This window comes from Arachis ipaensis, chromosome B7 (genome assembly GCF_059453495.1).
Source record: "Arachis ipaensis isolate K30076 ecotype BB chromosome B7, ASM5945349v1, whole genome shotgun sequence".
Classification (NCBI taxonomy): Eukaryota; Viridiplantae; Streptophyta; class Magnoliopsida; order Fabales; family Fabaceae; genus Arachis; species Arachis ipaensis.
In genome coordinates, this window is record NC_142442.1 from 15,970,756 (window position 1) to 15,986,672 (window position 15,917).

A 15,917-nucleotide genomic window follows, 5' to 3' on the forward strand; every position below is an offset into this window, starting at 1 on the left:
AACTAGAAAACAGTAGTACCAATTCCAACCACTTCATTCTTGGGTGGTTCAAGTTTAAGAAACAATTTGGATGTAATATTATTCCTTTTATGCTACTATTATTGCAGATATGCAATGAGTGGGAAATTGAATGATAAAAGTGCTCTACATAGTTTGGATGCTATCCTTCAGAAGCTTTTGGCAGAAAAGAAGCCTTTGAAGCCTTGTGTATGTTACTTGGGCCATCCCGTTAACACAATCCTTGCTATGTATCTAATACACCTAGAAACTAGAAGGGAACTTATTCTTCTTTTTTTTTTTTTTTTTTTTTTGTAATTTCATGAAGAAGAATGGATGAATGAAATTTGTAAACCTACTGGCAAAAAATTAATTGAACTGACATAATTTTTAACGATTAATTGATTTAAAATTAAAAAAATTCATCTTAAAATATATAGTTTATAATATATATATATATATATATATATATATATATATATTATTTTATCTTATCCAATTTAACTATGGTTAAAATTCGATTAAAAACTTTAAAACTTTTGCACCTTTAATTTCTGATTGAGTGATTGTATTGGTTTGATTTTGGGAACCTTCCACTCAAACAGGGTCAATTGTCGGATAACTATGATTACAACTTTTTTTTTAAATTTTTTATAAATGATTAGTATTTAAATTCCATTATCAGAATGTGCTCATTTAATTTAATTCGACCAGTAGCATAATCCTCAAACTTCTCTGCTATTAGCATTTAGCAGTGAAGAAATTGAAAATCAAGGTCCAATTGAAAAACCTAATCCCCATAACCAAAAAAGTGAAAAACCGAAAACCCTCTCCGTGATCGAAATCGAAAGTTCCGACAACAGCATGGCTTGTTCAATCAACTCTGCCACCACCACCATCGCCACCACCGCCGCCAGCACACTTGAACTCGAACACATTCCCTTGACACAACGTCTACGGTTCTTGCATTCCGGCAGTGGCTATTCCGACACACCAAGCTTGCTCATGTGAGCTTCATTTTAATATCTGACAGATTTTTTTCTTTTCTTTTCTGAATTCAAATTTGATATTTATGTTTTGGCAAAGGATAAAGTCCACTTTATAGTTTCTTCTGTGTGCTTTGGTTATGTACAGGCCCCCGGTTGATATTATTGTGAAAAAGGAACATGAGGATTCTGATTTACAGGTAAATCATTATCCTTTTTTTCTTTTGAGTGTTAACTGGTGTGTTTATTTTACCTAATATCCTTTAGTTAATGTGAGCAATTAGCTAAAGTCTGTGGTTGGTTGAGATTGACTATGATACTATGTTTATTTCTTGTCTTCATTGGATAGTGTTGGGCAAGCATTTGTATTATTTTGTTATGTTTGTTTTTTGTTTTTGTTTGTTGGGGGGGGGGGGGGGGGGATGTTTACCATTTCCTGAGCATGTTTTCTCAATTAATCATTTAATCGTGTTTAGGGTTAGTTGCCATTGTTGTTACTGGTGTATTTAATGTTTAGAAAGGGGTAGTTCTCAGTATGGAGCTGCCGTTTTCATTGGTTGCAACTAGCAGAAGACTCGAGCATGATCATGATCATGGCCTAGTTTTCAACAGGTAACATGTCGCAAGGTTCAAACTAATGTTAGGGAAGAGGAGAAAACTAGTATCAACACTAGCAGTTTGTCTCAGAATCCAATACATTGTGATGTTCCTACTGCTGCAAAGGTTGAAGATTCTGATATTGATGATGGTAGAAAAACATCTCTTCAATCAGATTTCCCTGCCCTGAAGGTAAAACAGGAGATTTCTGAAGACATTGTTGATGACCTAGATCATATGGTACTGAAAGAACGGTTAAGGTTGCTTCTGGCCAGGTACCTTATGTTAATGTTAATAGGTTTCTTTTGGATAGGGCTATTAAACATGCTTTTTGTGTGTTTACATTGAATTCCCATTCTTCTTTGGTAAGACATTGAGTAAAGGCTAAAGAGCATGAGGATAATCAGCCATAACTTTTCACTGTTATTTTATGTGTTTTGTAATGGGTGGAAGGGATTTGTAAGACTTGATGATCACTGGAATGTTAGGCATAATATTGTTCCGGACTTCCGGAACAAATATGTAAAAGGAGTTTTATGGACTATTTTAAATCAGCTTAGCTATTTTCACATGATATTTTGTGTTTCTTGGATGCTACATCTTGGAATTGAAGTGGGAGTTTCATTTCTGTTTCATGTATTTTGATTTCAGTTTTTTGTTTTTAAATAAAAAAACAATTTCAATCTTTGAACTTTGATAAACCAATTTGATAACCAGACAACCATGTTTATTGCATTCGTGGAGTACTATATTTTGAATATTTTGAATTCATGGAGTACTATATTTTATTTCTAGTTTCTTACCTAAGGTAAAAAAATGTTTCTATTCAACAAAGCTAGATGGAATTATCTTCTTTAAACAAGGTTAAATGATGTATTTATAATTGCAGGAAGCCTCCAGGATTGTCAACTCCAATTTCCGAGGTATGCACTTATTGTTTTTATTAGTTGAATAATATATTCATGACTAAAAGGGGTTGTATTCACTTTTTCTTCTTTGTTATTTAATAATAAGTTGTTCATTAGTTATTGGAAAAAGAAAATCATAAGTCATCTCATTTAGCTTTAATTTTTTATTAATAAATGAATTACTTAATTTTGGTGCATACTGTTAATGCTGATATACTATAAAAAATGGATACAACACCATTTTGCTATTGTGACCGCGCATTGAACGCTTATGTGCTAAGTGTTGTACAACACATTGACGCATGTATAAGCATGTACGCTGAGTTTAAAAACTATTTTTATGGGCACAGACAAAGTGGGACATGTCTTTGAAGTTTGAAAAGACTGTTTACAATGTGAAATAAATTAACAGCTAATGTTTTGGGCTTGTTTTAAACTTAGTCTTTAACCGTAAACAAAGATTTTGGTTTTATATACACACACGCGCGCACAGACACACACACTAGTTCGGGGATAATTAGCCACATTAGTAATATTGAATATTTGAATAGTGGCTTCTGACATAAATGTGTTAATCAAGTTGTTAATGTTTCTAAATCAGAAATGTCTTTAATAAAAGCTCTTTCCTGTAAGTGTGTCTTTAATTATGGATGGTGTGGCTCAATTCAAGTTGAACTGTGGGAAAGATGAGCTGCTGCTCTTGGATTAAAGGATCAGATTGGAATTGATTTGGGGGATTCGAGGAATAATGAAGGATCAAAACGCAGGAAATTGGGGTTGGAGCTATTAATAATGAATATTGTCTTATGTTTGTATTAAATTGCAAACTTGTTATTGAGCTAAATTAAGTACTTGTTTGTTCTATATTATTATTTTCTTTTTTTTCGAAAAAGAATAATTGTCTCATAGTCATGCTGTTTTGTTTGTTGGCTTGACATGCCTGCTATTTGCTTCATGTGAAGTTGCTCATAGTATTTTACTTGTATACTGTGTTTGTAACTTTACACTCATGGAAAAGTTACCTGGCTATTTCTCATGAGACAAGGTGAATATATTTTACCATAATTCATCACTTTATTGGTGTTGTAACTTATTTATGTTACAGGGTGGCAGTGGAGGTTTGTTGGAGAACATTAACAAACAATGTGTGGAAAAATTAAATGAAGAGATTCATTCTGCTGATGGTAAAGCAGAAATGGGTAGAGATCAGTGTAATGACATACCCGAAGCTAGTAAAATTTCGCTGCCTGAGTTGCCAGCTGCAGGCCTTCAAGAACATGATATATTAAAATCTGGAGCAATGGTGAAGCAACTTGATTCACATGAGGAACAAGGTGTTGCAGCTATAAAGAAAGATGGCTCCAGTAGTTCAACTTGTCGAATCTCTGTCAAGGTCAAGGATGAACCTTGGGACAGCAGCGAATTCCATAATGTCAACGAGGAAATTATGGGTAGCATCTCTACAGAACTCTCAAATGTAAAAAGTGAATGGGAGGTCCAGGATGTTAATACTGATGATCTAGTGGAACATATTAGCTTAATTGATAGATTAAATTTTCTCAAGTCTGGAGATGATTCTAGTTTAAATAGTTCCAAGAGCTACTCGTTTTTCAAGAAGTCTGGGTTTTCTTCCTTTACATATAGCTCTAATGCCTCAGAATCTCCAGATACTATAAGCATCAAGCGACTGCGGAAAAGGAAAAGAACAGCAACGTACTGTATACTTGTGTTATTTCTTGTGTAATATCATCTTTACTTACATAGTTCCAATATTTTATTTATTCAACATGCCAAATTATTTTGCAGTGATTCAGTTCAAACGGCACTCGAGGAGGATGCTCCCGGGCTACTGCAGGTGCTATACTTTGTTTTCTATATAGTTACTCTAATTTTGATATTGGTGTGAATGTTCATGAATATGATATTTGGGCAGGTGTTACTCAACAAAGGTGTATTAGTAGATGAAATTAAGCTTTATGGAGAGACTGAGAATGATGAAGATCTGGATGAGTCATCATGTGAAGATGGCTTTTCAGAGCTTGAGGCTGTGATTTCGAAGGTAAAGAACATAGCATACTTGCAATGCCATAACCTTGGCTTTCATGTCATTTCTTAATTTCATATAAATATATGTTTGCCAGCAAGAAATATGATATATATGTTTAAAGTAAGCAAATGCTGACTTTCTTTCTTTTCTCTTCATTTAGTTTTTATTTTTGAACACGTTGATGTGAGGTTTTTTCTTCAACTTGAAATTCTCTAAAAAAATGCATCATCTTTTGTATTAGGATGTGTTTGGTTTGGCTTTTGAAAAAAAAAATTTCATTTTTTTTTACCTTTCTATAAAAGATCTTTTTTTTAATTAGTAATTTTTTTTAAATAGAAAATATAAAAATACTTTTACTAATAGATCATTCATTACAGAATTTTCCTAAAAGTTTGCTTTTTCAAAAAACATGGTGCTAGCTTAAAATAAAGGATTTTTTTTGTTTTTCTTTTAAGTAATTGTTTTCCTCTAAAAAAGCCAACCCAAAAATGCACACTTAATCTTTTTTTATGGCGTCCAAAAGTTTCTTCCTTCTACTAAGAAGGGAATTGCTTTGCTTAGCCAGAACCTTTTTCTTCACACTATGATGCATCAAATACTGGCATTGGAAAATTATATACCGTTATTTTATGCCTCAAACAACATAGAATATGAAAATGCTTTGTTTTCCATTCCTAGCTGCCCTGTGATTTTGATGGAAGCATTTTAGTGATTAATCTGGTGACAGCTATGTTTATGATGAACGAGAGGGGTGACACTTGAATGTTAATTCACCCTGGACTTAAGATCTACTACTATGATTATTCAGAATATTAGCATGCAATTAGATGCACACCTTCGTTAAACAGAAGCTTAAACTTTTATAAGGCATTCACCTGTATGCGGTAAATGAAGCTAAAGCATGAATATTTAACGCTGACTTTATTTTTAAGGGGAAATAAGAGAAACTGGTTCATCCTTTGTGCTTGTCTTTTCAGAAAGAACAGGACTCAAATAAGTAGTTCTATAGATAAATTAGTCATTTCCCCCATTTTGTGTTTTTGATACCTGACTTTCATGACGATCAGTTCTTCCGCGGAGGTGTTTTCTTATGGGTTACAACTTACAACAAAATGATCAGGATATTATTTTTGGATGAGACTAGCTGTACACTTCACACGCAATTTTATTATCTTTGTATTGATATTGAAATCATTTTTGTATCTGGTTTTGCTCATATATTTTTACCTTTTGAGTCAGATTTTCTTTCAGCGCCAGTCTTATATAAAGTTCCCTATTGTTCGCGCTGCAAAGACTTCAAGAGCAAATTATTGTTTAGCTTGTCTAATCTCGCTTGTGGAGCAGGTAATTTATTTATTATTTATTATTATTACCAAATTCAGTGTCCATATTCCATACCAGTGTTTTCATGCTACACTTAATGTTAACTTTATTTTTCTGCAGTCAAGATACCTGCAATTTCGAAATTGGCCTGTCGAGTGGGGTTGGTGCCGAGACCTTCAATCGTTTATTTTTGTATTTGAGAAACATAACAGGTAGTTGGTGTATATTTGAGTCCATGTTTTCCGTTTATTTTTTTCCTTCACCATTATATTTCCCGACTTTGAGATTTAAACAAAATTCGATGCAGGATAGTGCTGGAACGCCCTGAATATGGTTATGCGACCTACTTCTTCGAGTTGATACGCTCCTTACCTGTTGAATGGCAGATCAAGCGATTGGTGATTGCTATGAAACTGTCAAATTGTAGCCGAATTTCCCTTATTGAGGACAAAGAATTAGTGGTAATGACTCGATGCCACCTAATGTAACCATTCTGCAGAAGTTTTTTAACCTAACTGTTAGTATCGATTGACTTTGTTTTATGTATTTGCAAAGGGGTTATTGGTGAAATGTACCCTCTTGAATACTCCATTTTGCTATACGCTCGAAATCGCCGATATGTGGTGGCTGAAAATTGATTGTGCTGAGCTATGTTTGGCTGAAAATTGTTACCTCCTTAGTAATCATTGTTCATTAGTGTTGAATAGAACAATTTTTCTACCATGAATTTCTATTTTCTTTCACTCATTATTGCTCTATTCAATGCTGTGTCTGGAACATAGGTTGGTGAACATTTGAGTGAAGGTGAGGCCAAGGTGTTGATGGAATATGGTTGGACCCCAAATACTGGCTTGGGAACAATGCTTAACTACCGTGACAGAGTTGTGCATGATAGGAAGAACGAGAAGGAGAGTTCCGAGTGGCGGTCAAAAATAGGTAAGTTGCTGATGAATGGCTTCAACGGCGGGAATATAGTGACGGAAAACGTCCCCAAGAAAGTCGAAGAGTTTATTCGCGCTCGAAGCCCTGACGTAAAGCTTGAAGAATCTGACATCTGATTAGAGGTTAACTTGTGCATATAGTTTTGTATCATATTAGAGACTGAGACCTTGTTAATGATTCTGACTTAGCAGTTTATTGTGAAAACTCGAGCATTGTTTCTTCAAAAATACTATTTGTACATCAAAATTAGCCACTAAAATTAATTAGTATGTATTTCTGTATAAATACAGATGTTGATTAATTCGTTTTCAATATGTATTTTGTATTCAATATATTTTTATACTAGTTTCTGATTTTGGGATACACATAAGATTTTTTTTATTATTACTGCATGTATAGTGTGAGTTAGGGACCTTGCTAATGAATTGGAGAAAATTGGATGAAGAATGGTTTCTTTTTTTTTTTTGGTATTGGGATGGGGCCAAAGCCCAAGAATTACAAAGCAGCGACTACAGTAACAGTTCGGGGAAAAGATATCCCTCTACAATCATTAGTAAGAATTGGTCTTAATTTAGTCGGAGGCTGATCTATGAAAAGAAAGCCAGGATTAATATTAAAACTCTTTTTGACAAGCCAATCCGCTCCTTGGTTTGCTTCTCGATAGATATGCTTGATTTGAAATTTGAATACACCAATTCCTTTTGAGATAATCACCAATTCTTCTGATTAAAGGTACCGGGTGTTGTGTTGAATCCTTTGCCTTGTTGATCATATCCACTACTACCTTGGAGTCTGACTCCACTACCAAAAATTTTAAACCCAACTCCCATGCAATTTTAACACCATGGAATATTCCCCATTGCTCGGCTTGAATTGAGGTGCATGTTCCTATGTTCACAGCTCACAGCTCCGTCTGAGACTCTGAGTTGAGCTTTGACCATCCCTCTGGTGGCTTTAACCAGCCAATATGTATCTCCTCCCGCGTTCGCTGATTCTTCAAGGGTTTGGTTCTCTCAAAGGTTTCTTCTATGTTCTTGACGTATTTCTGAATAAGATGGTCAGCATTTTGAGGTCTGCAGAAAGGAAGCGTGAAGATTTCTTTGTTCCTCCACTGCCATATCCACCAACAAGTTACAAAAAATTGCGTCATCTAATCGCTCTTGGTCTTTCCCAGTTCCGCAGTCAGATTCCACCGAATCCAAGAATCGAAGGGAGCTCTAAAGAAGAGGTAGTGGGAGGGATGAATAAGCTTTGTCCAAACTCTTGATGTCCATGGACAGTCTCTGAGAACATGTAGCACAGATTCTTTCACACCATCACATTTATGGCACGAAGGATTTGTTTGGAACATTCTTGCTCTTCTCTTTGCTGTGAGTATTTTCTTATGAACCACCATCCAAAAAAAAACTTTTATTCTGTGAGGTCCTTTCCACCTCTATATCAGGGTCCAAACTTGGTTTTGCTCTTCCTCATGCTGAGTTAGTGCGCTATAGGTGCTAGATACTGAGAATTCTCCGTCATTCGTGAGCTCCCAAGTTAACATGTCCTGTCCCATAGAGTCCATTGCTGGCGGCATTGCTCTGATGGTACTTAAGATGTCTTCAGTAAGAAAATTCTGCAAATAAGTTACATTCCATTCCGCTGCTGCAGTGATGGCATCACGCACTGTTAGACTGAGATCCACCTGCATTGGATTAAAGGGGGGGCTCCCTTTATCCATTTATCAGTCCAAAGCTTAGTTGTTCTTCCATCCCAATAGAGATGTAAGTATTTTGGATCAAGCAATTCCAAACTTTGGCCAAGCTTCTCCATAGTGTTGAATCTGATGAGCATATTTGAAGTTCATGGAGTAAATTTTTTCCTCTCTCAGTACTTACTTCTTAGGACCTCAGACCATAAAACCTTCTCATTCTTTAGTAGACGCCATAACAGTTTAACAAGAAAAGCTTCATTCATTGCCTCAAGCCTCATTCTTCCATTTATTTTTGGTTTGCATAGAACCTCCCAGTTAACATTGTGTATTCTTCTCTTGTTAGTCTCTTCCCCCCATATAAATCTTCTCTGCATTTTTTCAATTTCCAAACAAACTCCCTTTGGTATGGAGGTGTACATCATATCAAAGTTGATTGAAGGACTTATGGCAGACTGCACTAAAGTAATTCTACCTCCCAACGAAAGACACTTTGCTTTCCACCCTTTCAACTTTCCAGCCACTCTATCAATAATCTTTTTAAATTTATTCTTTCCTTTTCTCTTATTATTAAATATGGCACCCAAGTACCTTCCTAGACTTTCCACGTCAGAAAAGCCACTCAATCTAACAATCTCTTGTCTGGTCCGTACATCAACATTCTTAGAGAAATAAATTGAAGTTTTCATTGGATTTACCTTAAAGCTCGAAGCCTTTTTAAATTCCTCTAAACTCTCCATAGCAATTCTCATCTGTTCTGGGGATGCTTCCATGAATAAAACCAGATCGTCAGCAAACAAGAGATGCGAGATATGAGGACCCTGTCGTCCTGCCTTCATAGGTATCCAGTCTCCTATATTAACTTTTTCTTCGATAAGTTGGGACAGCTTGTCCATAGTTATGACAAAAAGGTAAGGGGATATAGGGTCTCATTGCCTTATGTCACGAGTAGGGAGGAAAGCATCCGTCTTGCACCCATTCCACAAAATTCGATAGGAGGCGGTAGTGACACAAGCCATAATAATTTCTAGCATATGTCGCGGCAACCCAAACTCGCTCAAAACTTTGTTTATGAACTTCCAACTAATGCGATCGTAAGCTTTCTCAAAATCGATTTTTATGGCCATAAACTTCTTTCTCCCTTTCATTCTTTTCATATTGTGCACCATTTCCTTGGCAATAATAATGTTGCCCTGGATAGAACACCCTTGTATAAAGCTGGACTGGTTTGGGGCTATGCGATTTGGCAAGGGGGGTTTTATTCTTGTTCATACCCTGGCCCAATAATAAAGGTCCAGGATCCAAGCAAAGAGGCCCAACCCCAAAGGGTTGGCCCTCACCCAGTACCAGCCTTCATCCCAGAAGTCGGTACTGAGCACGACCTGCTCCAAAGAAGTCGGATACGAGGGTCAGCTAGCAGATAACACTCATTCGAATAAGTAACTGCCCCTAGAAACTCTCTAACCACTTCATAGAGCCATATCTTAACCTCCCTAAGATATGGGAACGGTTATCCACCTAAAAAGGTAGCACTACTTCAGCGGTGGTTATTGGTTCACCACTATAAATACACTGACACCATTCAGGTATCTCTAAGTTCCAATACTCTCTAACCTGCTCACACTCTTGCTAACTTAGGCATCGGAGTGTCTTTGCAGGTACCACCCCCCATTCTTTCTCACATACAAGTCGGACGGAGGAACACCGAGTACCAGATCCACTCGAAAGCCACCTCCTTCATACGTTTGGGCCAACCAACGCCATCCAGCCCATTAATCTCCGGTTACCCACCGTAACATTGGCGCCGTTGCCGGGGACCCGAGAGAGCAACCAGTGATGGCGGATAGATCCCCCGAAGAGGGTCATGTGGAGACAGATTCTGAACAAGAGAATCTGAACACTGGAAACAATGAGGCAGACCAGACCCTTCACCAGGAAGCCAATGATCAACACAGGGAAGGCACCTCCGGAATCAAAAACCCGAAGGTGAATTCCTCGGAAGGGCGCGAATCAGAAAAAGAAGGACCATCCCACGCAATTGAGCTCATGGGATTAGTCCACAGTCGCCTCGAGCAGCTAGAACAGGAACGGGAACGACAAAAGGAAACCGAAAAGAACCTAAAAGAGGAGATGGAGCGACGAAAAGAGTTAGAAAGAAAACTCTTAAAGTTAGAATCCTCCCTCAAAGGTCAGAACTCCCACGACGGTAGAGAAGATTCGCCCTTAGGGGAGAAAGATCCTTTTAGCGAGGACATAATGAGGGCAAAAGTTCCGAGAAACTTTAGAAGCCCCGATATGGACCTCTACGACGGAACCACTGATCCAAAGCATCATCTGAGCAACTTTAAAAGTCGGATGTATCTGGCTGACGCTTCTGACGCTACGCGATGCAAAGCTTTTCCGACAACCTTGTCAAAAGCAGCGATGAAGTGGTTCGACAGCCTCCCTCCGAGGTCGATTACCAGTTTTGAAGACCTCTCAAGAAAGTTCTTGATGAGGTTCTCCATCCAGAAAGACAAAGTAAAACATGCACCAAGTCTCCTGGGAATAAAATAGGAGGTCGGGGAGTCCTTACGGGCCTATATGGAAAGGTTCAACAAAGCATGTTTGGAGATTCAAGACCTGCCCACCGAAGCAGTCATCATGGGGCTAGTCAATGGTCTTAGAGAAGGTCCCTTCTCACAGTCCATATCAAAAAGACACCCCGCCTCTTTAAGTGATGTACAGGAAAGAGCTGAAAAGTACATCAATATGGAAGAAAATGCTAGGCTAAGAGACCCGAGTTGGAGACCCGGTCACCCTCCCTCAACGAAAGAGAGGGAGAGGGAAGCTAAGAAGAAGGAAGAACTCGGCCTCGATAGGCCAAGAAAATATCACTCTTATACTCCACTGAAAGTTCCTGTAGTGGATGTATACAGAGAAATTTGCAATACCGAAAGGCTGCCTCCTCCCAGGCCCATTAAAAATAAAAGAGGGGGAGCCGCGGTGATTACTGTGAGTACCATAAGATGTATGGACACTCCACAAACGACTGTTACGACCTTAAAAATGTGATAGAAAATCTGGCCAGAGAAGGTCGGCTTGACAGATATCTCATAGAAAGGTCGGACAGTCAAGGAAAAAGAAAGCGAGATGATGTGGAGAGAAGAGATCCACCACCACAAACTCCGGAGAGGCATATCCATATGATCTCAGGAGGGTTTGCGAGAGGGGACTCACAAAATCTTCTCGCAAAAGACATCTCAAGAGAGTTTATCAGGTCGGAGAGGGGTCATCCGACCTTCCAACCATTTCATTCACAAAGGAAGATGGGCGAGGAATAATCCCTGGGCACGACGACCCAGTGGTAATTACCATGATCCTGGCAAATGCCCATCTCCACAGAACACTAGTAGACCAAGGAAGCTCAGCGGACATCCTCTTTAAGCCCGCTTTCGACAAACTAGGGTTAGACGAGAAAGAGTTAAGAGCCTACCCCGACACCTTGTACGGATTAGGCGACACGCCAATAAAGCCACTAGGATTTTTGCCCCTCCATACCACCTTTGGAAAGGGGGAAAAATCAAAAACTCTGAGTATAGACTTCATAGTCATCGACGTGGGGTCGGCTTATAATGCTTTAATCGACAGAGCTACCCTTAATCGACTCGGAGCGGTGGTGTCGACACCTCACCTCTGCATGAAATTCCCGACCTCAGCGGGAATAGCAACGGTGAGGGGAGATCAGAAGTTGGCAAGGAAATGCTACAATGAAAGCCTAAACCTGAGAGGAAAAGGCAAAGAAGTTCACACAATAGAACTCGATGGAGCAAGGATTAAAGAAGAACTGCGACCACGACCCGGAGGAAAAACCGAGGAGATTCAGGTCGGAGAAGAGGAAGGAAAAAACACTCACATAGGAACTAACCTGGGGGAAACCCTAAGACAAGAGTTGACTAAGCTCCTAAGAGATAATTCCGATCTCTTTGCCTGGAAGGCCTCCGACATGCCTGGGATAGATCCCGAGCTCATGTCCCACAAGCTCTTGGTCTACTCGGGATCCCGACCTGTACAACAAAGAAGACGCAAACTCGGCCCAGAGCGAGCTCTAATAGTAGAGGAGAAAGTACAAGCGCTCTTAGAAGCCGGTTTCATCAGAGAAGTCGAATATCCAACATGGCTAGCCAATGTGGTGCTAGTCAAAAAACAAAATGGTAAATGGAGAATGTGCGTCGACTATACCGACTTAAATAAGGCATGTCCCAAGGACCCTTATCCACTACCAAGCATTAACACCCTAGTAGACTCTAGCTCGGGGTATCAATACTTGTCGTTCATGGACGCCTACTCGGGGTATAACCAAATCCCGATGTATGAACCAGACCAGGAAAAGACATCATTCATCACACCCAGAGCCAACTTTTGCTACGTGGTCATGCCATTTGGATTAAAAAATGCAGGGGCCACATATCAAAGGCTGATGAATAAGGTGTTTGCCCCTCACCTAGGGAGCTTAATGGAAGTGTACGTCGACGACATGTTGGTAAAGACCAAGAAAGAAGCCGACCTCTTGTCTGACCTTTCACGAGTCTTTGACACCATAAGGTTGCACGGGATGAGACTAAATCCTGCAAAGTGCGCCTTCGCGGTGGAGGCAGGAAAATTTCTAGGATTCATGCTAACACAAAGAGGGATCAAAGCCAATCCCGACAAGTGTAGAGCTATCCTGGAAATGAAAAGCCCGACTTGTTTGAGAGAGGTCCAACAGCTGAATGGCCGGCTAGCAGCTCTCTCCAGATTTTTGGCAGGATCAGCACTAAGATCCCTTCCGCTGTTCTCCCTATTGAGAAAGGGACACCAGTTTGAATGGACTCCCGAGTGCGAGGAAGCGTTCCAGGAGTTCAAAAAGTTTCTGAGCCAACCTCCTATTTTGACCCGACCTGTAGCCGGAAAAGACCTCGTCCTATACCTATCCGTGGCAGACAAGGCTGTCTCAGCAGCCTTGATAAGAGAAGACGAGGATGGTCAACACCCCATCTATTTCATCAGTAAAGTTCTACAGGGCCCTGAACTAAGGTATCATAAATTAGAGAAATTTGCCTATTCCTTAGTGGTAGCCTCTCGAAGGCTACGGCCTTACTTTCAAGCTCACACAATAAGAGTCCGCACGAACCAACCCATGAAGCAAATCCTCCAAAAGACGGATGTTGCAGGAAGAATGGTTCAATGGGCAATAGAGCTCTCCGAGTTCGACTTGAAGTATGAAACTCGGACGGCTATTAAAGCCCAGTGCCTCGCCGACTTCATCGCAGAATATGCAGGAGATCAAGGGGATAAACCAACTACATGGGAACTCTATGTAGATGGATCCTCCAACAAAACAGGAAGCAGTGCAGGCATAATATTGGTAGATGAAAGGGGAACCCAGATAGAGGTTTCCCTCAAGTTTGAATTCCCAGCTTCAAATAATCAGGCAGAGTATGAAGCCTTGATCGCAGGATTGAAGCTGGCAGAAGAAGTCGGTGCTACGAAGGTGATGGTATACAGCGACTCCCAAGTGGTGACCTCCCAAATAAGTGGGGAGTATCAGGCAAAGGACCCAAATATGAAGAGGTACTTGGAAAAAGCTTTGGAGCTCCTGGGGCGCTTTGCAGAAACCGAGGTGAAACACATAACTCGGGATCTAAACAGCAGAGCAGACGCCCTATCCAAGTTAGCAAGTACCAAGCCAGGAGGAAATAACAGAAGCCTGATTCAAGAGACTCTCCAGGAACCTTCAGTGGTAAAAATGGAAGACAAACTAGAAGTCTTTGAAGTGGTCGGATTAAACCTCGGATGGATGAACCCCTTAGTCGAATACCTGAAATTCGACATCCTCCCTAAGGAGGAAAAGGAGGCCCAGAAAATCCGAAGGGAAGCACAACACTATACCTTGGTGAAAAATGTTCTCTATAGAAGGGGGATATCAACACCATTGTTAAAGTGTGTGCCGACCTCAAGAGCCACCGAGGTATTGGAGGAGGTACATAGTGGAATCTGCGGGAATCATCTCGGAGCCAGGTCATTGGCCAGGAAAGTGATCCGAGCTGGATTCTACTGGCCAACCTTACAGAAAGATGCCACAGAATTTGTGAAAAAGTGCCAACCATGTCAGATGCATGCAAATTTCCACGTGGCTCCCCCAGAAGAGCTCATTAGTATCACTTCTCCATGGCCCTTTGCAAAATGGGGGATGGATTTGTTAGGTCCTTTTCCTCAGGCGCCAGGACAAGTCAGGTACCTAATCGTGGGAATAGATTATTTCACAAAGTGGATAGAAGCAGAACCGCTAGCCACCATCACTGCACAAAGAAGTCGGAGATTCCTCTACAAAAATATCATTACAAGGTATGGGATACCTTATTCCATCACTACAGATAATGGGACCCAGTTCACTGACTCCACCTTTAGAAGCCTGGTAGCCAGTATGAAAATCAAACACCAGTTCACCTCGGTGGAACACCCGCAAGCCAATGGGCAAGCCGAGGCAGCCAACAAAGTCATATTGGCAGGGCTGAAGAAAAGATTGCAAGACGCAAAGGGAGCCTGGGCTGAAGAGCTCCCACAAGTGCTATGGGCTTACAGAACAACCCCTCAATCCGCCACTGGAGAAACACCCTTCCGACTAGTTTATGGCGTAGAAGCCATGATCCCAATAGAGGTCAATGAGCAAAGCCCAAGAGTGATTTTCCACGACGAGATCGGGAATATACAGGGGCACAAAGAGGAGCTCGACTTGCTCCCCGAAATCTGAGAAGAAGCCCAGATAAGAGAAGCAGCGTTGAAGCAAAGGATGACCGCGAGATACAACAAAAAAGTCATTCGAAGGAGTTTCACCCCAGATGACTTGGTCTTAATCAGAAACGACATTGGAGTCAACAAATCTGGGGAAGGAAAGCTCGCTGCTAATTGGAAAGGACCATACAAGATCAATGAGGTCTTAGGAAAAGGCTATTATAAGGTGACCGACTTAGGCGGCACCGAGTTACCAAGGTCATGGCATGCTTGTAATATGAAAAGGTACTACAGTTAAAAGCGAACTCTACTCCCTGATGTACTCTTTTCCCAGCTTCATGATTTTTTTTCCCAGAATCAAAGGGTTTTTTCTGGAGAAGGGTTTTTAACGAGGCATCATAGTAGGGGCTAAGGGAAATAGATTATCAAAAACCCTTAGTAGCAATGAGGTACCTCCTCCTTTAATAAAGATCTTTTTTATCTCTTATAAATTTCCTTTTTTTTCCTCTTTTCTTTCTACGAAACGCGCCGACTTAAGCTCGACAAAACGTAAAAATCCCATGAACCGACCTAGATGGTCATCAGGATAAAACGACGAGGTACAAGTCGGTGTAAAGAGGCTATAGAAGTTGATCATGATAAACTCGGAAACATCCCGACTCATAAGTCGGAAT

At 40.0% G+C, this 15,917-nt stretch overlaps 1 protein-coding gene across 1 annotated transcript; it reads left to right on the forward strand.

The window, feature by feature from the left end:
- The first annotated feature begins 554 nt into the window (after window positions 1-554).
- On the forward strand, window positions 555-7,112 carry LOC107609214 (uncharacterized). The gene is made up of 11 exons (XM_016311087.3): window positions 555-1,004; window positions 1,132-1,183; window positions 1,596-1,855; window positions 2,470-2,503; window positions 3,594-4,201; window positions 4,295-4,343; window positions 4,422-4,547; window positions 5,775-5,879; window positions 5,979-6,070; window positions 6,166-6,319; window positions 6,641-7,112. The coding sequence occupies exons 1-11, from the start codon at window positions 862-864 to the stop codon at window positions 6,914-6,916; spliced, it is 1,899 nt and encodes a 632-aa protein (XP_016166573.1). The 5' UTR covers window positions 555-861; the 3' UTR covers window positions 6,917-7,112.
- Window positions 7,113-15,917: the final 8,805 nt, after the last annotated feature.